The sequence below is a fragment of the Pelophylax lessonae genome (genome assembly GCF_965119305.1).
Source record: "Pelophylax lessonae genome assembly, chromosome: 2".
NCBI classification, from domain to species: domain Eukaryota; kingdom Metazoa; phylum Chordata; class Amphibia; order Anura; family Ranidae; genus Pelophylax; species Pelophylax lessonae.
In genome coordinates this window covers 211,846,461-211,874,279 of record NC_138769.1, presented here as the reverse complement: position 1 = coordinate 211,874,279, position 27,819 = coordinate 211,846,461, and the positions used below count along the sequence as shown (strand labels likewise).

The following is a 27,819-nucleotide window of genomic DNA, read 5'->3' as shown; positions in this document are numbered from 1 at the left end:
AACCAACATAAAGAAGTGACCTTCTGCCTCTTCTGTTTTCTAGTGCCAAAGATCTGATAATAACCAAAACCCCCTATAGTTAGGCCTCCAACCATCATGACTCAGTTTTGTGAGCAAGGGGCACAACAGGGCGATAACAAATAGGGGAAGAATATGTGTGAACTTCAAAGGGAAGATTTACAGTAAGCACAAAAATTGTATTTTCTGTATCATCAATTGAGACACAGAGATTCAGGAGTTCTCAAACTGTCAGGACATTCAAAAGAAGTCCAGCTGAGGAGTGTGCAAGAGTCACTAAATGTTCCAACAGATGAGATGATTCTGCAGAAGAATATCTGAAGCCTAGCATAGCTAACTGTTAGGAAAGTTCAGACAGATGTAATTTGGTTGATTTAGTAAAGCTGGAGAGTGCAAAATCTGGTGCAGCTCTGCATAAAAATCCCTCAACTTCCAGTTTTCCTTTTTTGGTCAAAGCTTAAAATGATATTTAGGCAGATTTTTTTTTTTTTTTTTAATATAATACATATCATACTTACCTGCTTTGTGCAATGGTTTTGCACAGAACAGACCCGATCCTCCTCTTCTCTGGTCCCCTGCTGGAGCTCCTGGCCCCTCCCTCCTGCCGAGTTTCCCCATAGCAAGAAGTTTGCTACTGGGGCATCCGAGCAGGTTCAGTCTTGAGCCGCTGCTCTGTATGTTCATTTCATACATGGAGCGTGGCTCGGCTCCGCTCCACTCGCTCGTCATTGACTCACTAGCTGTGATTGACAGTAGTGGGAGCCATTTGCTGCCTCAGCCAATGGAGGAGGAAGAGACCTGGGAGAGCCAAAGCTCTCGTTCACATCGCTAGATGGCGATCTGGCTCAGGTGAGTATTAGACGGGATTGCTGCACACAGAACGTTTTTTACCTCTATGATTGCATGGAGGTAAAAAACCCTGAGCCTTTACAACCACTTTAATTGAACAAACTACAGTTAGAAGCTTATTGGCTACCATGTACAGCTGGACCAGTTTAGGCACTCTCCGGTTTTAGTAAATCAACCCCAGTAGGTCCGAATAAAAGACCAGCCAGTCAATAGTATAAAGCTGAACACTCCTGACCCTTGACTTAAGGGAAAGGGAGGTCCATGATATGGAAACCTGATTAAACAATCTCTTGAAAAGACAGGTATAGATGTGAGGGCCCAAACAGCATACACGTAATTAGTGTTGGGTGAACTGTTCGGGCCGCACAAATGATCGGCCTGAACATCGACGTTCGGGTGTTCGCTGAACACCCAAATTTCCTGTGCATTCGGCAGGTGTTTGCCGGCTGAGCGCACAATCAATATGTTGTTAAAAAATATAATTGACGACAAGATAAAAACATAAACCCTTTGGGTCTGGTATGGAATTTAAGGGGAACCCCACACCAATATTAAAAGAAGGTCTGGCGCCCCCCCCCAAAATCCATACCGGACCTTTATCGGAGTGGCAGGCAAGGAAAGGGGGGGGGACGAGCAAGCACCCCCCTCCTGAACCATACCAAGCCACATGCTATCAACATGGCATAGGCTCTGCCCCCCTCTCCCACCCCAAAGCACCTTGTCCCCATGTTGAAGACCTGAGAACCCAAATGCTGAGGAGGCAAACTACCAAAAGCCCCAGCAGGATAAATAAACATCCCCCAAATTGCAGCGTTGATAAGGATTCCCTAAGCCACATATCATGTTTATTTGGGAAAGAGCTGGAGTGCTTGCTGGAGTGGATACAGGCTATAACACCTTGCGTTGGAGGCTGTAATAGGCTTATTACCCTCAAAAGTCTGGTGAGTGAGGGACTAAGAGGGGAGCACCGTGTGTTATCACCTGACACAGATGTGAGGAAGATTCACCTAATTAAGCACAACAAGCACACGAGCACTTTCAAGAAGAATTTGGTACTTTATTTACGATATGTGGCTTAGGGAATCCTTATCAACGCTGCTCAGAAGGCTCCCCCCATAACAAAAGAAAAGATCTCCATCATGAGGTACCTTCTAACACTTTTATTAGATAAAATTCAATGTTACACTTACATAAAACGACAACCAAAAACGCCTTGTATCTATTTCCTGGTGTTGGACGCCGCTTCCGCTTCCTGCGTTCCAAACACCGGATGTGACGACAGATGTAAGGGCGACGGCTTGGCGCGTTTCGCTCCAGCCAATCAGAGCATCCTCAAAAGCTCAAAACTTTTTATTGGAGATATTTATTGATTTATTTATTTATATATGAGTATATAAATAATTATTTTGCACATGTACTATTTATGGTCAAAGAATGGATATGTTGATTGATTGATGTATTTATTGATTTATTTATATACAATACAATTAGGCATATGTGCACTTTATCACTAATATAGCACCTTATACTTATTTAATAAGATTAATCGAGTATATATTAATTTAATTTAAGCACTAATATTAATTTAAGTTGCGCTGACACCCATACCTCTATTATGACTGAAGAAGTCACCCCTTCTTGTCTAGCTGCAGCTCCTTTAAGTTATTTAATCTATTTATTACCATTAGTGCAGGTACCCACATTGAGTTCATGTCCAAAGTAAAGCAAGGCCTCGTGTACAACAAACCCAAGCAGCTTGTGCTGATGAGGGTCATAGGCAGCCAGAGGTGACCAAGCCAATGAAGGGTGGCAGTAGAATGAGAACTGGGGCCAAATGGTGCTTCAGAAGCAACAGTGGGATGGTGCTTCCTCTGCGCTGAATGGCAAGAGAGCAGCGCATTTGTGCACAGCATTCCTCCCAACTAATAATGTAAGTGCTCAAGCCCTCTGGTCTTAACTCTCACCACAGTGAAACCAGCAGTGGCATGAACATTTTAAAAAGGTGCAAAACTTCACAAGAGTGAGGTATCAACAGCCTAACCAACATGCCAGAGGCTATATCACAGTAACACACAGGGCTGGCCATACCATGGGTCCCGCTGGATTCATTCTTGGTCCCAGGCAGCACAATGTCTTGGGCCAGACCTGGTAACACATAGTACACAAAGGTCAGGAAACCACCACAATTTAGAGCCCAGTGGGAGCTATGGGAAAAATGTGCTCATTCTTTTACATGAGATTTTATAAATGGTTACTGTTGTCCGTTAGGCTAACCATACATTATTCATTTTGGCTGAACATAAAAAAAAAAAGAGCTGATTCCCCTATTCCCCTATTCACCCACTCAATGTGGATGGGGGAAAGGAATGATTCCCGCTAAACCTTTGTATTTTGACAGAAGGGAGTGATTACTGTTGCCAGCTATAGCTGGTGGCACTGATTGATCGGGAAAAACCCAACAGGCTAGTTGTACAGAAGTCTATTAATAGACTTACTTGTGTACAACCACCCTGCCCATACATGGACTGAATATCATCTGGTCCTCGCTGAACTGGACAAATTTCGATACATGTATGGTTGCTTTTAGTCAGGTACCAAAAATGTTTTTAAGCCTCCAGGGATAAGCAAGCTTGTTTTCTTTAGATCCACTGTGATTTAATTGGACTAAATACATGTACTATTTCACAACTGATTATTGCTATAAAAAGTACAGCTGGATGCATCATTATGTAGGGTAGGCAGCAGGGTAGCACACAGAGGCACAGACTTTTTATTGCTAAAATAACTTTTTTCCTGTTAGAATAAAACTTTTTAACGACTGGTTCACACTAGATGCTTTCCGGTGCATTTTAAAACACACCCAGAAGCATGTAAAGTAAATGTCATGTGTTCCAATGACCCTAGTTCACACCAGTGAGTTCAGTTCCTGTCTTCCAAAAAAAGGACAGCATGTTGGAGTAAAAGCATCTAAACACATGTATATGCGCATCGACTTGAATGAAAATAAGGATGTAAGGAATAAGTGTCAAAAGAAAAAAAAACGCATAAAAAATGTGTGTAAATGCATGTGCAAAAACACATCCCGAATGCTGAAATTTTCTTTAGGGTCCTTTCACACAAGCTTTCCGCCCAGCGGACTCCGTTTTGCTCAGTGGGGATCGATCCGCCGATCCCTGCTGAGCAGGCGGATGACAGGTCTGTCTCCGCTCTGTGTGCAGAGACAGAGCTGTCAGATCCCTGTTCTCCTCTATGGGAGATCGGATGATAACAGACCGCCTGTCTGTTTTCATCCGATCTTATCCAATCCGATCCTCCAGACGGATGGAAAATAGGGTTTCCATCCGTCTGGATTTCACGGACAGGATCGGCTCGGATAGCAGCAGGTGTCAGCGGACATGTCACCACTGACATCTGCTGTTCCATAGGGCTGCATTGAACATCCGATCAGGTCTGCCTGGAAAACTGACAGGCGGACAGGATCGGAAAGCCAGTGTGAAAGGGGCTTAAAAGCCTGTGGAATTGCTTTCAATTTTGTATAGCCTTGTCCATTTACATCCTGGTCTCATAAAGTTTCTCATACCCAAATGGATTTCTTTTACATTTGTCCTCTCTGTTAAATTACTGTTGGCTTGGACATTGCACGTGTGTTAGAGGCACAAGAGTTTCTTAGGCTGGGTTCACACATATGCAAATTGTATGTGTTTTTAACCGCATTCCATTCGCATAATATGTGAATGTGACCAGATTTCAATGGAGCCGATTCACACAGGGGCAGCTGCGGTTTGGTTTTGAAAAGGGTCCTGTGCTTTTTTGGGTCCGTTTCACACCTGAACCGGTGAACAGACAATTACCGGACTCCGGACTGCAAACCGCAGACACATATGTGTGAACCCAGCCTAAGTCTAATGCTAAACCTACTCTCAGCCACAGTCTAAACCTAGTCTAGCTAACCGTGTAAAGAATAAAATTGCTATACGTACCTTTTATGAAGTCAACACAGTCCAGTCTCCAGCAGGGGTGGCTGTGTAGAGAGAAAGCCGACAATGGCTGTGAAAGACCTGGGAAGTGACATCACCCATAGAGTTACTATGGGGCAATTGTAGTTGGCCTCTCCTGCACACACCCACACACTGAAGCCGCCGCTGACAGCTAAGTATGGGACGGACCCAAGCGGCTGCAGAACAGGTAAGTATAGCAATTTTTTTCCTTCAAGGTGCAGTAATATATGCAACAATAATCATTGTCAATGCTGCTTCATTCCCAGTTGGATACTTGTGTGGTGATTCAGCGGAGGTCTCTCTTCCTCTCTTCCATCCAATATCCAGGTCATGCACGTTTAAGGCATTCCAGTTACTGTAATGGTAGCCATAACATCTGGTGAGTGTCCAACTATCTGGTGATGGGGGTGACTCATGAGTGATATATATTACTGCACCTTGAAGTCATTATTGTCGCATATTCTACTGCAACTTGAAGTGATAATTATCACATTTATGATCTTCGCTTTGGACACCTGTTTGCTTGGACTTTTTATGAGCATTTATTTGTACTTATCTAGTGCGCTACACTGTTTTTATTCTTGTATTACTTTTGTTGGTTGGGTACACCACTTTAGTGTTAGCTGCCTAATTCTAACACACAGTGCAGGCATTTTATTATTGTATTTAGGTTTAGAGTTAGATGTTAGTTTTTGTCTGAAGTCCCTTTCAATATTTTAAATCGGCATCTGTCATGAAGCAATACCTGGTGACCCTGAGAGGAAGGTGCGTCCTCAGGCACCATTCTTGTTTTACTCTGCCCTATCTCCCAGTTGTGTTTCTGTGTTACCATCCTATCACACAGCAGGAGAGAAGGAATTCCACGGGGAGAGGCCAGAATTAGAATCTCTGGAGAGAATGGAAAAACCACCAGCTGGTGATTCAGCAGACGCATGAGATTAGTCTCCTGCAAGTCACACCTGTAAAGCCTCGTACACACGATCAGAATATCGGACACATTTTCTTTAGTTTTTTGTTGCATGCTAGTCTTATATGGAAAGTGAAGAGGTTACTTTCATATGAAAATTCTCCAAAGACAGAATTCAACTTCAGAAGTGATTTAATATGTTGAATTGTTTTGCATGCATTCTTTATTTTCCGAGCAAGTGTAGTCTTGCTCTTATGATTTTTTTTGGACGAAAACTGTACTAATTAAAGGAAAATCAGATGTTGTGTATGATAAAACTTTTATAGCCTGAACATCCAGTATTTGTCGTCCGAAAATTCGTAATTGGCTGTCGAAAGCACCACACTAACGATCCGAAAATTGGCAGATAGTTCATCGGACTAAATTTTACTCCCTATTTTCTTATCGTGTGTACAGGCTTCATTCACACCTGAGTGTTTCTTTTAGGCGTTTTTCAGGCGTTTTTTGCAGGTGTTTGGACTAACAAAAATGCTTGTAATCTGCCAAAAAAAGAAGCTCATGACCCCTGTAGAAAAAGAGAGCGTTGACTAATGGGGGCATGGCCAGGAGTTTGGATCAAGCAGGAGGCTACATGGGACAAAAGGATTGGACGGAGCCTTGGGAATGGGGCTGGGCCTGAGCTCAGTTAAGAGGACCTTCCCCAGGGGATTCTGGGTCTTTTAAGAAAAACACGGTGAAGAGCTGGCAGCATGGACTCTGAATTCCTTATATCCAGGGTCCGGGAGCTGGTGGACTAGGGTCAGGCTGAGTGGCTGGCTTCCCTTCTTTCCCCTGCGCTATCTTTCCCTCTCACTGCCCCTCCACCTGTGTCCTCCGTGGGGAGGCATGCGGCCTCTGAGGCCCAAAGGCGCTCCCGTCCCCCATCCCATTTGAGCCCCAGTCCTCCTCGGTCTCGTCTTGGGGAGGGGGACTCCTGCCTGGATCCTGGTGCCACTGACCCTGCTTGGGCTGGCACTGTTCGTTCGGTTCCCCGCACATCCACCTGCTGCAGGCGGAGCTCCTCCTGGCGAGTCCTGAATCAGTCTGGGGCTGTCCCAGCTGTTGGCCCGACTACTGCTCGTGCTGCCCGCTCCAGGAGGCCTAGGTCCCCCCCCCCCTGTTGTCCCCGGTACTTGCGGCTGTCGGGTCTGAGCTGCCTCCTTCATCGTCCCTGCTGCCCTCTGCGCCGCCTCCTTCATCATCCCTGCTGCTCTCTGCACCCTCCTGGGTGGGTGCTGGGTTTCTTGCCACTGCTCATTCCCCCCTTCAGGTGCCTGGCTGGGGATAAACGGTCGCAGCGCTGCCTCCGGCAGTTCCTGCCTGCGCTGCTGCTTGTGTGGAGTGTCTCCCGGCTGACTGGACCGTGCCACCTTCTGGCTGGTCGGGGGATGGCACCTCCTCTCATCTCCCTGCGCCGTGCAGGGCAGGAGGTTTATATGCACTGTCCTCTCCTGTGCTAATGCGCCAGTTGTCCACCCCTTCTAATCTCCCTGCAACCTTCAGGGAGGGAGATATGCCTGCTGGGCATACATCTGGATGTTACAGTGCGCCAGGTGATCCAATACCTCTCCCTGCACCCGGCAGGACGGGAGATGTGTTTGAGTCTCATGCGACTGCTAGTCACTCTGTTGCAAGGGCCCATCCGTGTCTCCCTGCGCTCGGCCGGGCAGGGAGCGTCACATACCACCCATGATCCTGCCGGGCTGGCGCTGCAAGCCTACCCTCCACCTTCCCCTGTGCCCGCCTAGGCGGGAGATGATCACATGTCTTCTTGCCATTTCAGCGCGGTGATTCCTGCTGCCCCTGCCCTGTGTCCTACTGCTCCGGACTCTGCATGCTCCTGCTCATCTGCAGCTCATCGCCGCCCAGGCTGGATCTCCACCTCTGGATCTCTCCATGCAGTGTCCTCCTTCATCGCAGTTCCCTGAGGTTCCTGTGGACATTGGATGTCGTGGGCATTTGCCGGCCCCACCCTCCAATGGAGCGTCCAGGTCGTTTGGATCTCGTGAAGGGCAGTCCGCCCTGGCGCCCCCCCGCGTTGCTCAGTGAGTATGATTGTGGGGTGGTTTGGGGTAGGTTTAGTGACGCTGCTGTATCAGGCCCACCAGACGAGTGCATCTTCGTGGCAGTCAAATCGTTTTTGTCTCGCATGGGCGTAGCTGCTCTTTCCTCTGGTGTCTTTTCGGGCCACCCTTTGTGGGCGGTTTCGTCCACCGGTGTTCACCATCCTGCCGAGGTGCGGGATAAGATCTGGCATCGCAAATTCATTGATTTACTAGCGCTGGTTCCTCCTGACCGGGTGGACAAATCTTGGCGGGTCAACATTGCGGTACAGGGTGACAAACCTAAACAGCTTCCCCGCACTTTTGGGAACTGGCTGCAGGGTTTCTGTGCTTACGCTGGGCTGCTTTGCAAGAATTTTCCCAAGCTCGGCCCTTCCCTCTTCTGTTACCTGGACCTGATTTGGGGTGCCTACAAGGTTTATGGAGGCCAGTGTTGGTTCCACTACAATACTCAGTTTCGCCAGAAGATGGCGACGTGGAAAGAGTTTTGTTTTGATTGTCAGGATAGGAGCCTGTGGTTGTTGCTTATGTGCCCCCACATGGCCATCGCCCTTTCAATCCCCGGCCAGCGCTTCCTACGGAGTGTTGGCTGCCCCATAAAAAGGTTTCTGCTGAATTTTCAATGAAAGCCACTGCAAGTGGTACACCACGTGCCGCTTTAAACACAAATGTTCGCTTTGCAGAGGTGCTCACCCCGCCATCCGGTTCTTTAGGAGAAACAAGCAACCGCTTGCCAAACCCGGGGCCAAGCCAGACTTTTCTAAGCCAGGGGACCCCAGTGAACGTATCAGGGATGCTTCCCTGGCTAGACCGTTACCCCCTGCATAGGGAGGCTTTGATCGGGCTGGACCGTGACAGGCTGAACCGTGGATTTTGGATTCCTTTTACTTTTTCGGATGAGCCTACCATGGTCAACGAACTTAAATTTGGCGTTAGGGTTTGAGTCTGTCCTGGCCGAGAAGCTCTGCATGGAGCTGGAATTGGGGCATATGGCGGGCCCATTTGATTTTCCCCCGTTTCACAACCTACGGGTTTCTCCTCTGGGTGTGGTTCCCAAGAAGGAGGAGGGTAAATTCCATCTCATCCACCTCCTTTACCATCCTTTGGGCTCCTCGGTAAACTACGGCATTGATAAGGAGGAATCCAGGGTCCAATATGCCTCTTTTGACAAAGCACTTTGTTTGGTGAGGTCTGCTGGCCCGTCAGCTTTGTTGGCCAAGACGGACATTTAGTCCGCCTTCTGCCTTCTCCCTGTTCACCTGGAGTGCTTCCACCTGCTGGGCTGCTACTTTAGAGACAGCTACTTTTTTGATATGTGCCTCACCATGGGCTGTGCGATTTCCTGTTACTACTTTAAGTTATTTAGTAGCTTCCTCGAATGGGTGGTCTGCATTCCCTGTTGCATTATTTGGACGACTTCTTTTTTGTTGGCCTAGCCGGCAGTGGCTAGGCCAACAAAAATAGGCAGTGTAAATATCTCCTAAACATGCACCGTTTAGGAGATATTTACTGATCTAGCAGCCAGTTACGTCACTGGTGCATGCACTCTGAAGCAACGGCCAACCCATGCTGTTTATTCAGAGCAGTGTCCCGTGACTGCCAGCTCCCGCGCGGAGTGACGTCATCGTGGCTCCGGCCAGTCACAGAGCCGGAGCCGCGAACCCAGAAAGAAGACCGGGTAGAGATATGGACACTGCCTTCCGCAAAGGTATTGCATCACTGGAACGCTTTGTTTTCAGGTAAGTTTAACATAAGGTGCTAATATGCGATGCATACTAGCAAGAAAAAAAAAAAAAAGTGCAGCACTTTAAAGCTGGTGTGTGGTATGGCATTTGCTATGGTCAAGGTTAAAATATCTTTTTTTTTTTAAACCACTTGCCTAACTGCAAATGTACGTCATGATTTTGATGTTAAATACCAGGGTTATGGCAGCAGCTAGCTGCCATTACCCCATATTGTTTTTTCCCTTAGGCAGCCGGCTTTCAGATAAAAATAAACCCAGTGGCAGATTCACCACGGTAACACTTTAAGGCTCTATTCACACCATAGGGTTCTGGATCGCGGGTGGAATCGTCGTGATTCTGCCTGCGATCCCGAATCCCCGCAAATTGCAGGACGCGCTTGCGATTCCTATTACTTCCAATGGCACCCCGATCACAGAAAGAATTTGCCTCAATTGTCACCTACGAATCACAGTAAAATTGCTCAAACAGAATCGCGGGACACCTGTCGCCCAAAAGAAGTTCCGGAGATGTATTTTAGGCGACAGGCATGTCGCAATTCTGTTTGTGCGATTTTACCGTGTTTCGTCTGGTGACAATAGAGACAAAATCGCGCCACAATGGGGGAGCCATTAGAAGTAACAGGAATTGCAAGCACGTCCTGCGATTTGCACTGATTCAAGATTGCAGGCAGAATTGCGGCAATTCTGCTCACTATCCAGAACACTATGGGGTGAATGGAGCCTTATTGGGGGCAGGAGAGGTGCCCCCACCCCCTCTTGATGCTTTCTGGTGGTTTCTCAGTTTACCAGAGCTGTCGGTAAGCTCATAACTGATCTGGTGCAGTTGATCACTGGGCATTAAGCCAAATGAGGGCAAGATAGCCCCCACTCGGCTCTATGCCCTTGGAGGACCGGATCGACCTCCGACGTCACTTCCGATTCTAGGGCTTAAAGACGTGATTTTTATTTTTTTTAATCAATGTGTCAAAAATAATAATAATTTCTTTAAATTCTATGGGTAAATGAGAGATCTGGGGTCTATTTTAACCCAGATCTCTCAATAAAAAGGACTTGTCATGCTTATTTCTTTTACAAGGGATGTTTACATTCCTTATTATAGGAATAATAATGTTATAAAAATAAAAAAAATAAAGGGACATCGCAAAAATGAAAAGTAAAATAAATAGGAAAAAAACTTAAAAATGTTAAGTGACCCATCCCTCCGTGCCCACGCGCAGAAGAGGAAGCATATGTAAATCACATCCGCATATGAAAACGTTGTTCAAACCATACATGTGAGGTATCACTGTGATCATCAGAGCGAGAGCAATAATTCTAGTACAGGACATTCTCTGTAACTCTAAACAGGTAACCTGTAAAAATTTTAAAGCATCGCCTATGGAAATCTGATCCGGTCTCCAGCGGCAGAAGCTCTGCAGAGGACACGGCCGACAACAGCTGTGAAATGAATGGGAAATTACGTCACCCATAGACTTACTATGGGGCTTCCGTTGTCGGTTGTGTCCTCTACATACGCCTACACAGTGAAGCCGTGGCTGACAGCTCAGTGTTGGATCAGGTCGGATCGGCCTCAAAAAAAGGTGTGTATACTGATCTCTTCTTTACAGGGATAGATAGGCTAGTGTTAGATTATGGATGTCTGTTGACGCAGGCATTATTGTGTTAGGGTGGACTTCTACTTAGATAAAATGTTGTTTTTTTTTGTTTTTGTTTTTTAACACAATGCCCAATCCAGCCACTAGTTAAAGCTTTACAGTATTGTCTTTACTTCTTTGTTGACATGATTATTTTCTTGCTGTTTACAGAACACAATGGGTCATTAGAGCAGTCTAATTCCCTCCCTCCACCTCCCTCTGTTACTCATCTGTTCAACTATTTTGTTTGCTCCCCTTCTCCTTCGTTTACTTACTTTCCCTCGTCCTCTCCTTATTCACCCAGACTTCTAAATATCTGCTTTTCTTTTTTAAATCCACCCATTTTTCCCATTTATCTGAGAAACTCTCTGCCTGATCTTCTTCTCTGCTACCTAAATCTCCATGTTTATATATATATATTCAATTCTTTTGAACCACTCTCTAAGTGTGGGGATTTCTGGGTCTAACCATCTTTTTAGAATTGCCCCCTTTGCTGCATTTAAAAGGTTTGGCACTATTGTACATTTATAATATTTTTTTAATTTGTCAGTTTTATGGAATAAACAAACTCATGTGTCATCGACAATTTCCTCTGCAATTTCCCTGATGCACTGTTGGACCCCCTGCCAATATAAAGGGATCTTTGGGAAGTTCCACCAGACATGGAGCATTGTGCCCAACCTACTGCAGCCCCTCCAACATAGCGAAGATTTTTCTGGTTGGCATTTTTGCACCTTTACCGGCGTCATATACCATCTCGATAAGCATTTAAAGTTCATCTCAGTGGTGTTTTTATCAACTGCAGAATTTTATACCGCTTTCAGTAGTATATTTATTTTGGGTTCTTTTAACTGTGTTCCTATCTCTTTTTCCCATGTTTCTATGAATGGTGGTTTCTTCAGTCCCACCATCCCAGTAATTATTTTATATATATATGGGAAATACCAGGTTTTACTTTTGTTTGTGGATTACATAGTTTTTTCACTGGGTTCAAATCCTTCTCAGATCTGACAGGGGATCTGACAGAGTGTTTTACCTGAAAATATCACCATTCATTCAACAACATATTTTCCCCCTAATGTTAGATCTGTGATATAGAATTACCTATCTACCTTGTGTAATATCTTTTAACTGCATATTTTTAATCCAGTTACCTAATTGTGTCTCGTTCCCAGGTGCAAAGAATTTTGTACCTTCTAGTGATAACAATGGTGAGTTATATTCCCATTTGGCTTGTCTATGTATCATGTACCATATCTTATATACGACTCTCGATACTTCATGTGTATCTGCAGATAATTCCCTGTATTTAGGAGGTAACCAAATACCCTTACTTAACTGTGTTCCGCTTAATGTGATTTTGAGCTTAAGGGTCCTTTCACACGGGCTTTCCGCCTGGCAGACTCTGTTTTGCTCAGTGGGGATCGATCCGCTGATCCCTGCTGAGCAGGTGGATGACAGGTCCGTCTCCGCTCTGTGTGCAGAGACAGACCTGTCAGATCCCCGCTCTCCTCAATGGGAGATCGGATGAAAACGGAATGCCTGTCCGTTTTCATCCGATCCTATCCAATCCGATCCTCCAGATGGAAAATAGGGTTTCCATCCATCTGGAGTTCACAGACAGGATCGGATCTGATATCAGTGGGTGTAAGCGGACATGTCACCGCTGACATCTGCCGCTCCATAGGGGTGCATGGAGCATCCGATCAGGTCGCCTGAAAAACTGATAGGCAGACCTAACCGGAAAGCCCTTGTGAAAGGGCCCTTACCAATCTTTTATCTGAGTTTAAATTATTTGTGATTATAAATGCTGTGTAGTATATTTTTGTATCAGGTGTGGCTAATCCCCCCTGTGATTTATCCTTACTGAGTATTGTATACTGTATTCTAGGCTTCTTTGCCTGCCAGATAAACTTCAAAAGCATTGTTTTTATAGTTTTAAAGTATGTAAGTGGGAATCGCTATTGGTAGCATTAGGAATTTTGGGTAGTATTACCATTGTAGCACCACCCCCGCAGGAGCTGCTGATTATATTATTGGGTCTACACCCTGCCTAACAACCCAATCAAATTGGCTCGATCCCTCCTCAGGCACAACTGACCCAGAATAGGACTGGACTATCAAATAGATACACAGGTTGGAATACAATACTTCACTATGCAACAATACCTTGTTACCTTCTTGAATAGTAGTCCTTCTGGGTGACACAATGGAACAACGCACAAGATTGTAATTAACCAAACTTAGTTTACTATGTATCAAATTGAATAGGGGAGATACAATACAATACAATACAAGTCCATAAAAGGTTATTTAAAACAGCTTTAAAAAGGTAAAAGAATACCCCCACACTCCTCCTGCATTAAGGCTAGACACAGTACCAGGTAGGCGGGCCTATCTGAGTCCCTCCCCCAGAGTTCTCTTCTTTCTTGTTGATCTTCGCTAGCAAGGTTATTGAATAGAGCTCATTTGTAATCCAGATTAGGAATAAAGATCAAGAGAGAAAAAACAACGAGCTGTTAGTTGTCACCGCAGGGTGTCTGCGTAACTGAGCAATAACTTCTGCGAGAGAGATAAGCCTCTGGCGACTCCTTTACAGACCTTATTGTTTGTCTATGAGTCTCCTGAGAGAGTATGGTGATAAACCCCGGGGTTTTATCACCTCCTGCTGCGCTACCGCTATCTGTAGATAAAACTGTCTCTTCAGCAGATAAAGTCAGTTATTGGGCATGTGCCCTCTCACCAACAGAAGTTTCTCCTTCGCGCGCTTCCACTGCGGTCTCAGTCCTTTGGCTATATGCCAGCCGCGCGGGGTCCTTCTGGCGGATGACTTCCGGTCTCGGCAAACAGCAGTATGACCTCCAGGAATGTGCCTCGTGCTTGAGATGGGACGGTTCCACGTCGTCCCTCCAGGCTAAAAGGCTCTGGCCCAATATCCAGTGTCAGTCCTTCACTCTTGCTCGCTGGTTCCTCAGAGTCCAGCGCAGAAAGGCCCCCCCTTCGCGCGCTTCTCTCTTCCTTTAAATAACCTCCCCCATAGTGCCGTGCGGTGCAGCCGTGCACCCTGGATCTTGCAAAGCAGCCTGGGAGATGTAGTTTCTTCATCTTGTGAAAAGGAAGTCACAGCCCGGGAAATTCCATGCAGCTACCACTAGAGGGAGCCTAGTTCCTGGATCTTGCAAAGCAGCCTGGGAGATGTAGTTTCTTCATCTTGTGAAAAGGAAGTCACAGCCCGGGAAATTCCATGCAGCTACCACTAGAGGGAGCCTAGTTCCTTCCCACATATCAAACAGTGTCTTTAGGCATGTTTAACCCCGCTACACACTCCCCCCACTTGAGAAACTTTGGTCCCCAAAGAGGTCAACAGTATGTACCCTAGTGCATAGGTTGGCATTATACAACAAAAACATTAACATTTTGCTGAAATAAGTCACTCTGAATACATCCAATTTTGTATTCTAATAGCAGTGCAACAGTAAAACGATAAAGTGCAATTAATAAGCAAATAAGTGATTTCTACCGTGTTAATATAGTGCTGATTTCTAGTGCTTTTATATAGTGCTCCTTTAAAAAGCACATGTGCCTTTACAATTTCTTAAACACTTACATCTTAAAGTTTGTGTTGAAAAAAAAACATCAAAAGGTGAGAAAGAGAAAAAAACATATAGTGAGGTCAGAGCAACAAAATGTGCGCAAACATTAACTCACAAAGTAAACCAAATTGTGAACATCAAAAACTGTGCTTATTATAATGGCCAAACCCAATATCCTTATGTACAAACTTAAATGCAAACGTTTTCTACTTCAATACTTTGTTCTCATGATCTCTCACAGACCCCCCAAAACTTGGGTGGCTTGTACAGTTGTGCCTGGGGGTGAGCTAGGGTTGTCCCCCACCAAATCTACAGTGGAGGAACTAGGCTGGTCAGGAGATCTTTTGGAGGTAAAAACAGCTTCTTCCGAACATTCACCCAATTGATCATAGGTCAGTCTCTTAGGTGGGTGAATGACTCTCCTTTCCCTCTGTTCCCGTGGAGGCATGCTCTCAGAGGTGCTAGGATCAGGCACTTCTGAGGATTCTTCAATGTCCCCCTCCTCATGTTCCAACACAGAGGAACCTGATGGTTCAAGAGAGGTCAGTTCTTCTTCAGAGAAGGGTGCAACCTCCTCCTCAGGATCTTCATCCTCAGCTGCTTCTTCTGGAAGCATATGAAAGGGTATGAATTCAGGGGCTTCTGCCCGAAGGGCTCCTCTATCAGCCAAGTCAGATGAAGACAGGGAGGCAGGTGTGGGTTCTGGCAACTGAGATGACCACAACCAGTCGGGTACCTCCTCTTCATCTTCCAAATCTTCAGATGGAGAACTTCCCTCTCCCTCATCTGGGAGCGTCGTCTGAGATCTGGTAACTGGTCTGGACGGGCGAGAAGTCGAAGGGGCCTCTGACAAGTCTTCCACAGGGGGCATACGAACCGCTTCAGAGAGAGGCAGCAAATGGTTCCGATGCCAAGCCTTCAATGGACCCACACTTCCTTCAGGCCGAATTTGGTACACAGGAAGGTTTGGCAGTTGCTTGCAGATAACATAAGGTTGGGACTTCCAGCGGTCTGCCAACTTGTGTTTTCCCGGGACACCCAAATTTCTCAACAAAACCCTGTCCCCTGGTTGCAGGTCATGGATCCGAACTTTTAGGTCGAAATTTTTTTTATTCCGCAGTCCACGTTGATCAGATGTGGCCTGAGCCTTGTCATAGGCCGCTTTCAGACTCTTCCGCAGTCGGTCCACATATCCTCTATGCGATGCTGAAGAGGTATGATCAGGCGAAATGCCAAAGGCCAAATCCACTGGCAACCGAGCCTCCCTTCCAAACATCAGCCGATAAGGGGAATATCCAGTAGCATCACTGACAGTGCTGTTGTAGGCATGCACAATGGCAGCTACGTGCTTGCCCCAATGCTGTTTCTTCTCTGAGCTCAAAGTCCCCAACATATCCAAAAGAGTCCTGTTAAATCGTTCAGGCTGGGCATCCCCCTGTGGATGGTAGGGAGTGGTTCTAGTCTTTTGAATGCCTAACATATCTAACAGTTTCTTGATCAGTCTGCTTTCAAAGTCCCTTCCCTGATCAGAATGGAGGCGTTGTGGTAACCCATAATGTACAAAGAACTTCTCTACAAGAACTTTGGCTACCGTTGAGGCCTTCTGATCCCTTGTTGGGAATGCTTGAGCATATCTGGTAAAATGGTCTGTTACCACAAGGACATTCCCCTGGCCACTCAGATCAGGCTCTAAGCAAAGGAAATCAATGCACACCAGCTCCATGGGTCCCTGACTTTGTAGATGGCCCATTGGGGCTGCTTGACGTGGCAGAGTCTTCCTCTGTATACACCGGACACAAGAATGACAGTATCCTTCAACTTCGGCCCTCATACAAGGCCAGTAGAACCTGTCCCTGACAAGCTGAAAGGTTCTTTCGGGCCCCAGATGGCCATGATTATCATGAAGAGCGGCCAGAACTCCCTCTCTGTATTTAGCTGGTAAGAACAGTTGCCACTTCTCCTCCAGATCTTCAGATGGACCTCTCCGGTAGGCCACTCCTTCTCTGATCTGTAACCGGGTCCACTCTCTATGCAACAGACGGGCCCCCTGAGGGGAGTCAGTTAGAAGCAACTCAGGGCTCTGGATCTCCAGGGCTTCCAAGAGAAGTTTTCCCAAAGGGTCTTCCAACTGCTCCTTCCGCAAGTCCCTTTTGGACAGCCGGGGCAAACCCTCCCCTTCAACTTGGGTCACCTGGCAGTAGCACTTGGGTACTCCGATAGCCGAAACCCCAATCTCTTCTGCTCTTGACCCTCCTCGGGATCGAAATTCAGTTCCCTGATATAGGGCACGCACCCCTTCTGGAGCCAAATGAGTCCATTCTTCCGCAGGTTCCTGTGGAACATGCAACCTTCTGGATAGGGCATCTGCATCCCTATTTCCGATTCCTGGCCGATACTTCAGGCTAAAATTGAAGCTAGAGAGGGCAGCCAACCATCGATGTCCTGTTGCATCCAGCTTGGCCGTAGTCAACAGATAGGTGAGGGGATTATTATCTGTCTTGACAATGAATTCAGCTCCGTACAGGTAGTCTTTCAATTTGTCAACCACTGCCCACTTCAAGGCCAAGAATTCAAGTTTGTGAGTAGGATAATTCCTTTCAGCAGGCAGTAGGCTTCTGCTCACATAGGCAACAGGTCGCAGATGACCCTCATGCTCCTGATAAAGTACCCCCCCCAGCCCATCTCGGCTGGCATCAACATGCAGTTCATATGGTTTCGTGGGGTCCGCATAGGCCAACACAGGGGCAGTGGTTAGGGTTTCCTTCAGCTGGACAAAGGCCCCTTCGCATTCCGGGGTCCACTGATCCTGGATGGATTCCTTAGCCTTCCGGGGGCCTATGGTGGACTTCGCCGGCTTTACCAACTCAGGGACATCATCTTCTTCATTCTTCAGGAGCTCATTTAGGGGTCGGGCAATCTGGGCGAACCCCTCCACAAACCTCCTGTAATAGGAGCAAAAGCCCAAGAATGACCGGAGTTCGGTCACATTTGTGGGTCTCGGCCAGGAAGCAACAGCATCCAGCTTGTCCGGGTCAGTGGCCACCCCTTCTTCAGACACGATATGGCCCAGGTAATGGACCGAGGACTGATAGAATTGGCACTTCTCAGGAGAAAGTTTCAGACCTTCTTCATGTAGCCTCTTCAAGACCTTTTCCAACCTCTCCTCATGTTCTTCTAAAGTTCTGCCAAACACGATAACATCATCCAAGTATACCAGTACCTCTATCAAATTCATATCTCCAACGGTCCTCTCCATCAGCCTTTGGAAGGTAGCAGGGGCCCCGGACAACCCCTGAGGCATGCGATTGAACTCAAAGAACCCCACAGGGGTGATGAAGGCTGTTTTCTCCCGATCTTCAGGGTGCATGGGGATCTGATAATACCCACTCTTTAAGTCCATCACACTGAACCACTTCGCCCCTGACAGACTCTGTAGGGCATCTTCGATTCGAGGAGTGGTATACTGGTCTGGGATGGTTCTTCTGTTCAGCGTTCGGTAGTCGATACAAAGCCTCAAAGATCCATTTTTCTTCCGGACTACCACTATCGGGGAAGCATACGGGCTCCTGGATTCTCGGATAATCCCGATCTTTTTGAGCTCTGCCAGCTGTTGACGTAGATCTTCTAAGTCACCTAAGGGGACTCGCCGGACTCTCTCCCTGAAAGGCTTGTCCTCACTCAGGCGGATCTTATGAGTGGCGCTCCTGGCACATCCCACGTCAAACTCGTCCTTAGAGAATATTTCCCTACATCGAGCAAGTTGTGCCTTGGCCCTCTTCACCCATTCCGGCGGGAGGGCAGCGTTTCCAGAGCAAAACTCCTCTATAACCGCTTCACCCTGTTCCTTTTCTTTGAAATCAATGGGGGCAACTGGGGTAGCCGGGTTGACTTGGCCCAGGAGCACTCTGGCCGGTACCTTCACTGGTGTAATAGAGGTGTTTCTGACACTCACTAAAACCCTTCCACGGTTTTCCTGTAACACCTTCAAAGGGATCACCTCAGGGATCACTTCTATCCCTCTCTGTCTCTCCTTTTGACCTGATTCAAAGATAATGAAGGGACCCGGCTGTTGCCATGTGAGTTTAACAGAAGCCTTAAAACAGGCCACCTCTCCGGGCTGTAAGACCTTTTCTGCTCTATCCAGCTTCCAGAGTCGTCCAACTCCTTCTGCGGGGGTCTCTTGCTCCAACACTAATCGTTGGTAGGCCTGCCGTAGCATGGGATGGATCCTTGGCGCCTGAGCATCTTGTCCCTGGACCAGTTGTATCAGAAGGCGCCTTACCAGGTCAGTGTTTGTTCCTACGATGAGAGAGCTTTTGTTGGCCCCTGGTGGACGAGGACAGACCACCGCTAAGGTGTCGAAGGTTTCCGCTTCACCAGCCACTGATGGATCAAAGGTCAACTTGATTGGCAGATACCCGTCATAGGGAAAACTTTGGGTCCCAATACCCCATATCTCCAGATCTTCCAACTTCTGCAAAGGTAGATGGGTAAGATATTTATCATAGAAGTCTCTATACAAAAGAGTCACCTGGGCCCCTGTGTCAAGGAGGGCTCTTGTGTAAATTCCTTCCACCTGAACCGAGACCACTGGGGAGGGCCCGACCAAGTTAGTTGGGAATTCTCTTGATGTAGCCTGGTTGTCTGATTCAGTTCTCTGTACCCTGGCCCTCTTCTCCTTTTTCTTCCTTGATCTGGGCCCCCGCTGAACCCGGTGTGCATTGACTTTCCTTCCCTCAGTAACCCGGAGTCTAGAACTGGGGGTATTATATTTGGGTCTGACCCCCTGACTCAGTTTCCCTGATCCTGCACCACTTCTGGAGTCCCTTAAGACTGACGGACACCCGGTTGACTCCTTCACCGGTGTCCTCTGAAGTTTCCCGCTGGCTCGCGAGGTTTTGCGGCAGCATTTCCTGAGCTGGGACATACCCTTCTAACATGCCCAACTCCCCCGCAGTTGAAACAAGTTAACAATCTTGCAGGCCGTGGCTCTGGATCTGTGCTGAGACTAACAGGTTCATCTGGCCTCTCCGATATACTCCCCTTGGGTAGAGTGGATACCTGACCAGTCAGGATGGACACCATTTCTATCAACTGAGACACTTGGGTCTTTAGGAGTTCAACTTGAGAGTCACCCTCTTCCACACTTATCACTCCAACCCGGGCAGTTGAGTCAAACTGCCGACTTTTCTTCTTGTTGTCCAACATAACCTCTTCCTCTCTGACCATTCGAATCAGATCGGGGTATTCTAGAATGCCGCCATCTCGACGAGTTCGTAACAGTATGGCAATGGGATCTAAAGGTTGAGCCCCTTTCAGAACCTGTCGTGCACGAGTCTCATCTATTTTCCGGTGGTCTATTCCTTTCTTTAACAGAATCTGGTGGATAATCCTATCCAGACGTTTAATGAATTCGGACAACTTCTCCCCCTCTTCTTGATAACAGTGGTCCAACTGGTAGAGAAGTTCAGCCGCGTTCTCCGTCCGACCAAACACATCTTGCAGAATGTCCAAATAATCCTGTGCAGTGCAGTTCTTCTTGCTAAGCTTTAGATTACGTACAGCCTCTAATGCAGGTCCCCTTAAACTCTCTGTGATTCTCTGCTTCTTGTGCTGTTCTGGTACCTCCCATTCCTCCAAAGCCTGAGTGGCGGTATCTAACCACTCTTCGAACCCATCTTCTGCTGAAGGCACAGGCTGTTTCCCAGAGAATGTCCGGAGCTTCCTATATCCAGTCATCAAATAGCTCGAGGAGTCCCTACTACATTTTGCCACAATCTCCCCAAGAACAGCACACAGTTCTGAGCTAAAAGTCGACAAAGGTGATGACTCAGGATGCCCTTCTTGGACACCTTTTTCTTGGCTGGATACCCCAGGGGTGGTGGATGAGGGACCCGCAATAGGAACTCCTGGATGTATCAGGAAAAGTTCTGTTTGGTCAGTAGTTTTTACACTGTTTCCGTTGAAATAATCAGGGACCCCCTTCCTCCACTCACACAGTGCATACGTGTGTGGGACAGTGGTGTCAGTTTTCATGTCAATCACCCAAAATTTCCTGTCTGTGGATAGTGCCCTCAAAACAGGGAGGAGCTTTTCTTCAGTCCAGGCTTCTCCCTTGATTTCAACCACCAGGCCATTTTCCACTATGACATTCTCTTCCTTGCACCACTCAGCAGCAGCGACAGGATCCATTTCTGCGTGGGAGGGGATTCTATGGCTGAGAGGGTTGTATTGCAGGACTGTAGAAATCCCGGACGAGCCCCCACGTGTAGCACCACCCCCGCAGGAGCTGCTGATTATATTATTGGGTCTACACCCTGCCTAACAACCCAATCAAATTGGCTCGATCCCTCCTCAGGCACAACTGACCCAGAATAGGACTGGACTATCAAATAGATACACAGGTTGGAATACAATACTTCACTATGCAACAATACCTTGTTACCTTCTTGAATAGTAGTCCTTCTGGGTGACACAATGGAACAACGCACAAGATTGTAATTAACCAAACTTAGTTTACTATGTATCAAATTGAATAGGGGAGATACAATACAATACAATACAAGTCCATAAAAGGTTATTTAAAACAGCTTTAAAAAGGTAAAAGAATACCCCCACACTCCTCCTGCATTAAGGCTAGACACAGTACCAGGTAGGCGGGCCTATCTGAGTCCCTCCCCCAGAGTTCTCTTCTTTCTTGTTGATCTTCGCTAGCAAGGTTATTGAATAGAGCTCATTTGTAATCCAGATTAGGAATAAAGATCAAGAGAGAAAAAACAACGAGCTGTTAGTTGTCACCGCAGGGTGTCTGCGTAACTGAGCAATAACTTCTGCGAGAGAGATAAGCCTCTGGCGACTCCTTTACAGACCTTATTGTTTGTCTATGAGTCTCCTGAGAGAGTATGGTGATAAACCCCGGGGTTTTATCACCTCCTGCTGCGCTACCGCTATCTGTAGATAAAACTGTCTCTTCAGCAGATAAAGTCAGTTATTGGGCATGTGCCCTCTCACCAACAGAAGTTTCTCCTTCGCGCGCTTCCACTGCGGTCTCAGTCCTTTGGCTATATGCCAGCCGCGCGGGGTCCTTCTGGCGGATGACTTCCGGTCTCGGCAAACAGCAGTATGACCTCCAGGAATGTGCCTCGTGCTTGAGATGGGACGGTTCCACGTCGTCCCTCCAGGCTAAAAGGCTCTGGCCCAATATCCAGTGTCAGTCCTTCACTCTCGCTCGCTGGTTCCTCAGAGTCCAGCGCAGAAAGGCCCCCCCTTCGCGCGCTTCTCTCTTCCTTTAAATAACCTCCCCCATAGTGCCGTGCGGTGCAGCCGTGCACCCTGGATCTTGCAAAGCAGCCTGGGAGATGTAGTTTCTTCATCTTGTGAAAAGGAAGTCACAGCCCGGGAAATTCCATGCAGCTACCACTAGAGGGAGCCTAGTTCCTGGATCTTGCAAAGCAGCCTGGGAGATGTAGTTTCTTCATCTTGTGAAAAGGAAGTCACAGCCCGGGAAATTCCATGCAGCTACCACTAGAGGGAGCCTAGTTCCTTCCCACATATCAAACAGTGTCTTTAGGCATGTTTAACCCCGCTACACCATTTTGGCTATATTTATTTGGCCCAACAAAGAAAGTGGATGCCTTGATCATTTTTAATGTCTACTTTTATCTTATTTAGCATGGGTATATATTTAACATAGTAGAGGTCTTTCAAAGATGGGGTTAAATTTATCCAAAAATACTTTTATTCATATTTTGCCCAGGTAAATGGAAGTTCTCTCTGTAATGCTATTGTCTCTTTCCTACTCAGCCCAACAAAATTCAAAATTTCAGACTTTATTGGTGTGATCTTAAAGTTTGATAATTCCCCATATTTTTTTTAGTTCTTTGATTACATTTGGAAGAGTTATCCTAGAGTTAGTAATGAAGAACATGTGAAAATGTTATCAGCATTTGCTGCTACCTTATGCTCTTCATATCCTACTTTCACTCCCCCTATGTCTACATTGCTTCATACAGTGGCTAGTAGTGCTTCTAAAGACAGGACAAACAACAGGGGCTACAGCAGACATCCCTGTCTGGTCCCCTTATTCATCCCAAACGGGGGAGAGGTATTTCAATTAACCTTTACTGAAGATGATGGATTCCTATACAGTGCTCTTATCCATTGGTACATCCTAGGACCCATACCCAAATCTTCTAGAGTTTCTAGCATGAAGTCACAGTCTACTCTGTCAAATGCTTTCTCAGCGTCTATTGACAGTAGAAGACCCGAGGCTTTAATAACCCTGGATTTATGTAGTAGGAGTACCGTACCTTATCCCATTATCTCTCCCCTCCCTACCAGGGATGAAATCAGTGTGATCTACTTTTGCATACAGTTTTATATCCGTATTTAATAATGCTATTGGCCTGAAGCTAGAGCACAGAGTTGCGTCTTTCCCTTCTTTTAGGTATTACCGCTATAAAAGCTTTTAGTGAGGATACTCCCATCTCCTTTCTCTCTCCTATCCCATTCATGTATGTACACAGTTTTGGTTACTAATATTTCTTTAAACTTTCTGTAATAGCTGGTAGTAGATCCATCTGGTCCTTGACGTTTTCCTGTCGCCACCATTATTTCCTCCTGTGAAATTGGAGCCTCAAGTGCTTGCATTCTATCTGTTTGGGTAATTTTGCTTCCCTTATGTATTTTTGTATCTCTTGTATTCTTTTTTGTTCTACTTCTTGTGTCCCCTTTTGTCTTAATGTGTATAAAGCAATATAGTAGCTTTGAAATGCCTTCGCTATTTCTGTTGTTAAATGCACCATTTCACTTCTATTATTTTTTATTTTATCTATATAGTTGATCAATTTTTTACTTTTTAGTATTCTTGCTAGGTATTTTTCTGGTTTATTTCCCCATTTATATCTTTCCTCATTAGTTTTTGTTCTAACTCATATATTTTGGTTATTAGTCTATTTATATTGATAGATCTTTCCTTTTTTTTTAACCTATTGAAATCATTACTTCCCTAATGTATGCCTTGTGGGCCTCCTAAATCAAAGCTTCAGATATTTATGGGGTCTCATTACTCAAAAAATATTGTTCCAATTCTTTCCCTATACTTTTCCCAACTTCTATATCCTGAATCAGTTCTTCATTAATCCTCCAAATATTCATATGCCCCTGATGCTCTGAGAGTTTTATTGTCATCATTACTGGGGCATGATCTGATAGTGTCATATTCCTATTGATGTATTAACCACTGCTTCTATCAGTCTGTGTTCTATCATGATGTAGTCCAGTCTTGAATACATCCCATGCACAGGGGAGTGGAAGGAGTAATCCCTCTTCCTTTAGATGTTGGATTCTCCAAGCATCTACCAACTGACAGTGGTGTAACTTTTTCCTTACCCTCCTGAGCTGGTGACTTCCTGTCTCCTGGGCATGGGGTACAATCCAGGATAATATTCTGTTCAAATATCCTTTCGGGTTTTTTTTGGGCAGTGCCACTGTGCAATCCATTCCCTGTAGTTGTCCCTTCAGGAAGATATATCGTCCTTCTGGGTTTACAATCCTTTCTTCCAGAGTAAAGCTAACATCCTCTGCCATGCCAATCCCTACCCCCTTTGCTCTCCGGGTCAATGAATTTCCAAAGTACCAAATTGGATAGTATTTTGAATATAATTTCATTTTTGAACCTTGTGCAATATGCATCTCCTGTAGAAATATTATGCTAGCAGAGTATCATCTAAGTTCTTCTAATACCTTGTGTCTTTTAGTTGGCGTAATTAGACCTCTTACATTATATGTCAGAAAATTTAAGTTTCTCCTTCTTCTCTCATCTTCTGTATTTTACTTTGTCTCTCCCCTGTTATCATTCTAAACCGAATGCGAGTTTGAGGCCGTTTTCTAAGGGTCCTTCTAGGGGGGCTAACCCAGAGAGCAAAAGGGGAAACAACATCAATAAATAGATTTAACAATTTAACACAATTCCCTCTACCACCCATTCCCCCACTTCCCTTACCTATCCCTCCTGCTCCTGGTCCTGCTATGTTGTAAATGTAACCATCTCCAGGTCCCTGAGTAGGTTACAGTGTTCTCTTTGGGCGCTTCTCGCCCCTCTACTCTTTTCACCCTTGGGTGGAACTCTGTCCAATGTGCTTGTTAGTTCCCCTCCCACTTCCCCTTCTTAGGGAAATGAGACTCAGGGCGTGCTAGTTCCAGGCCTTCTTAGGTCCAGTGCAGGGGGGGGGGGATTTTACCCATCCAGGTGAAGGGGGTGAGTGGGGAGGGGGCACGTTGGCCAGGAGTCAAAATGCATAGAAGAATACAGCGAGGAGCCCCTAGCTCAGGCTCCTGCACGTGCCATTCACAGGCTCCTTACCCTGTGCGTCCCCTTATCAGACTACTGACTTCAAAGTTTTAACCAGACAAACAAGATCTCAAAGCAAAATAGTCTGTTAAGATTATTTATGAGGTTCAGGTTTGCCGCTGCCATGGTCTCCAGGCAAATCCTGTGAGTTTGATATTTTGCACTAATAACAAATTTAATTTTCAGATTCACTCAGGAGTTTTTAAACAAAAAAATGCATGATCCTGAATATGTGGCGGAAGATATTTTTCAGCATTGCACTGATACCAATACCGGTATTGGTGCCAAGCATTTGCACGAGTCCTTGTATACTGATACTGAAACTGCTACCTTCGATCGTTCATATATGCACGGGCTGGCATATTTTCAAAGGGAGTCCCGTACGATTTGTTTATTTAGGTTTATTTTTTAATAATATATCTCTATTGAAACTGTCATTATAAAATTTGTAGAAATTTACACAAAAATAAGTAAAAGAGAAAAAAAAAACACAAAAAAAACAAACAAAACAATACAATTCACAAACTAAACATTTTACAGTAGGGCTTATAAGAGATATATTTAATGATATATATATATATATATATATATATATATATATATATATATATATAGATCTTAACTGGGGTTGCCACCTCATCTCTTTAAACCCGAAGGCCCCTTTCACATGGGCGGTTCGCCCGATGGACTCCGGTTTGCTCAGTGGGGATCGATCTGCCGTTCCCCGCTGAGCAGGCGAATGACAGGTCCTTCTCCGCTCTGTGTGCAGAGACAGACCTGTCAGATTCCTGCTCTCCTTTATGGGAGATCGGATAAAAATGGACCGCCTGTCCGTTTTCACCCGATCCCATCTGATCCGATCCTCCAAATGGATGGAAAATAGGGTTTCCATCCGTTCGGATTTTACGGACAGGATCGGTTTGGATAGCAGCTGATGTCAACAGAGATGTCATCGCTGACATTCGCCGCTCCATGGGGGTACATGGAGCATCCGATCAGGTCCGCCTGAAAAACTGACAGGCGGACTGGATCGGAAAGCCCGTGTAAAAGGGGCCAAACACATATGAATTACACAGGTTTTCTGAGGCTAATTTAATGCAAGTAAGGCACCAAGTGAGTTTAATTATCACATTAATCAGCCACAGAACCTGTGAAATTCATATGTGTTCAGTTTTAAAGTAATGAGTTGGAAACCATGGTTAAGATCTATAGATAGAACTTTAGATATATTTAATGATATAAGGTATCTAAGGTTAACATAAATTGAGCATGGTTTAGGTGAGATTTCCATTGTCATAAACCGACAAATCGCACGTGAACCGCTGAACAAAGTCGCACTGGAGGGGGCTGAAAGCCCGCTGTCAAAAAATAAATATCGCTAATTGGTATGGACAAGTACCCTAATATTTTTGTTAACAATAAATTGTAAAATATCTAAGGCTGGCCATACATGTTCAATTTTCTTGTACATTTTTATGTTAGATTTACCAAAAACCATACAATAGGAGGTCAAAATTGTATTCAGTTAAGCAGGCCTTTGTGCAGTTAAAGGTACATCTATAGAAAATTGTATAATGTATGTAAAAAATCTCACCCTTGTACATCCTAATAAACCTGTAAGAGTTTCAAATAGCTGATAATATAGCAGAAAATTAATAGAAAGGGAAAAAGAAAAATCCTGCTTTATCCTGCAAAGAATGTCATGAGTTGACAGGGAGCTAACGAGCCAGATTAGGCATCCTGACCTCCGGGGTTTTGGAACTTTCACCCAATTTGCAATAGTTACACTTCAGATATACGGTGATAGCTATCAATGCATAGAAAATAATGCTGTACACTCTTTCTATTCCTAGTACAAACACGATACATAAAATGTACATACATGGAAATGTTCTTTGTTGTATCCTTCAGTACCAGACACACCCACCTTTCCCAAAAACTCCATAAAACCAGCACCATCCTTCATCTAAACATTCTAGCATTCACATATTCATAGTAGATGTGCTTCTATTTATGCATGTCATTATACTCATTTTGTCATTTTCACTGAATACCTTGCCATTCCACACTGTCTCTCACAAAGCACACATTCTGCAATAACAGACCTGAAATGCCTCCACCAATGACAATCACATCATAAGTGTCCCTCATTGTTCTGCTTTTCTCTTCCCAGGACTCCTGGTTAGTATGCAAGAGTGTCTTTTCCAGGCTGAGACTGTCAGAGGTGAGCGATGTCCCCGTTATTGTTCTCGCACAGCCTGCAGTTGCTTACAACAGAAGGAACTGAGTGCTATGGGATTGGCTGCTGGTGGAGTGGGTGTAATGAGAGAGCCTGGAATTGGAAGCTGGCCTATATAAACAGTGTGGAATATATTTTATCTCCTCCAGTGCAACATTTCATTTCTTCTGTAAATGCGTCGTTTGCTGGAACTGGTTATATATTACATAACATTTTACCCAATGAGCCCTCCTGGAAATTCTTGTAAATTATTAACGTTTATCTTTTCTACTTTCTTATTTTTTTGGATTGCACAACAGATTGTTGTTGGACTTTATTCTCACAAAAGAATGTGAATTCAGCTTTAAATTGGTTTGTTTGACCTAAAGTTTGGATACTGTACAA

At 45.5% G+C, this 27,819-nt stretch overlaps 1 protein-coding gene across 1 annotated transcript in view; it reads right to left on the bottom strand.

Annotated features, from left to right (window-relative positions):
• Positions 1-27,613, bottom strand: part of LOC309547665 (amine oxidase [flavin-containing] B-like) — a 151,447-nt gene extending 123,834 nt beyond the window's left edge. Inside the window, exon 1 of the mRNA XM_082247560.1 lies at positions 27,302-27,613. Within this exon, the coding sequence (XP_082103686.1) occupies positions 27,302-27,347 (46 nt within the window). The 5' untranslated portion in view covers positions 27,348-27,613. The remainder of the gene's footprint in view (positions 1-27,301) is intronic.
• Positions 27,614-27,819: the final 206 nt, after the last annotated feature.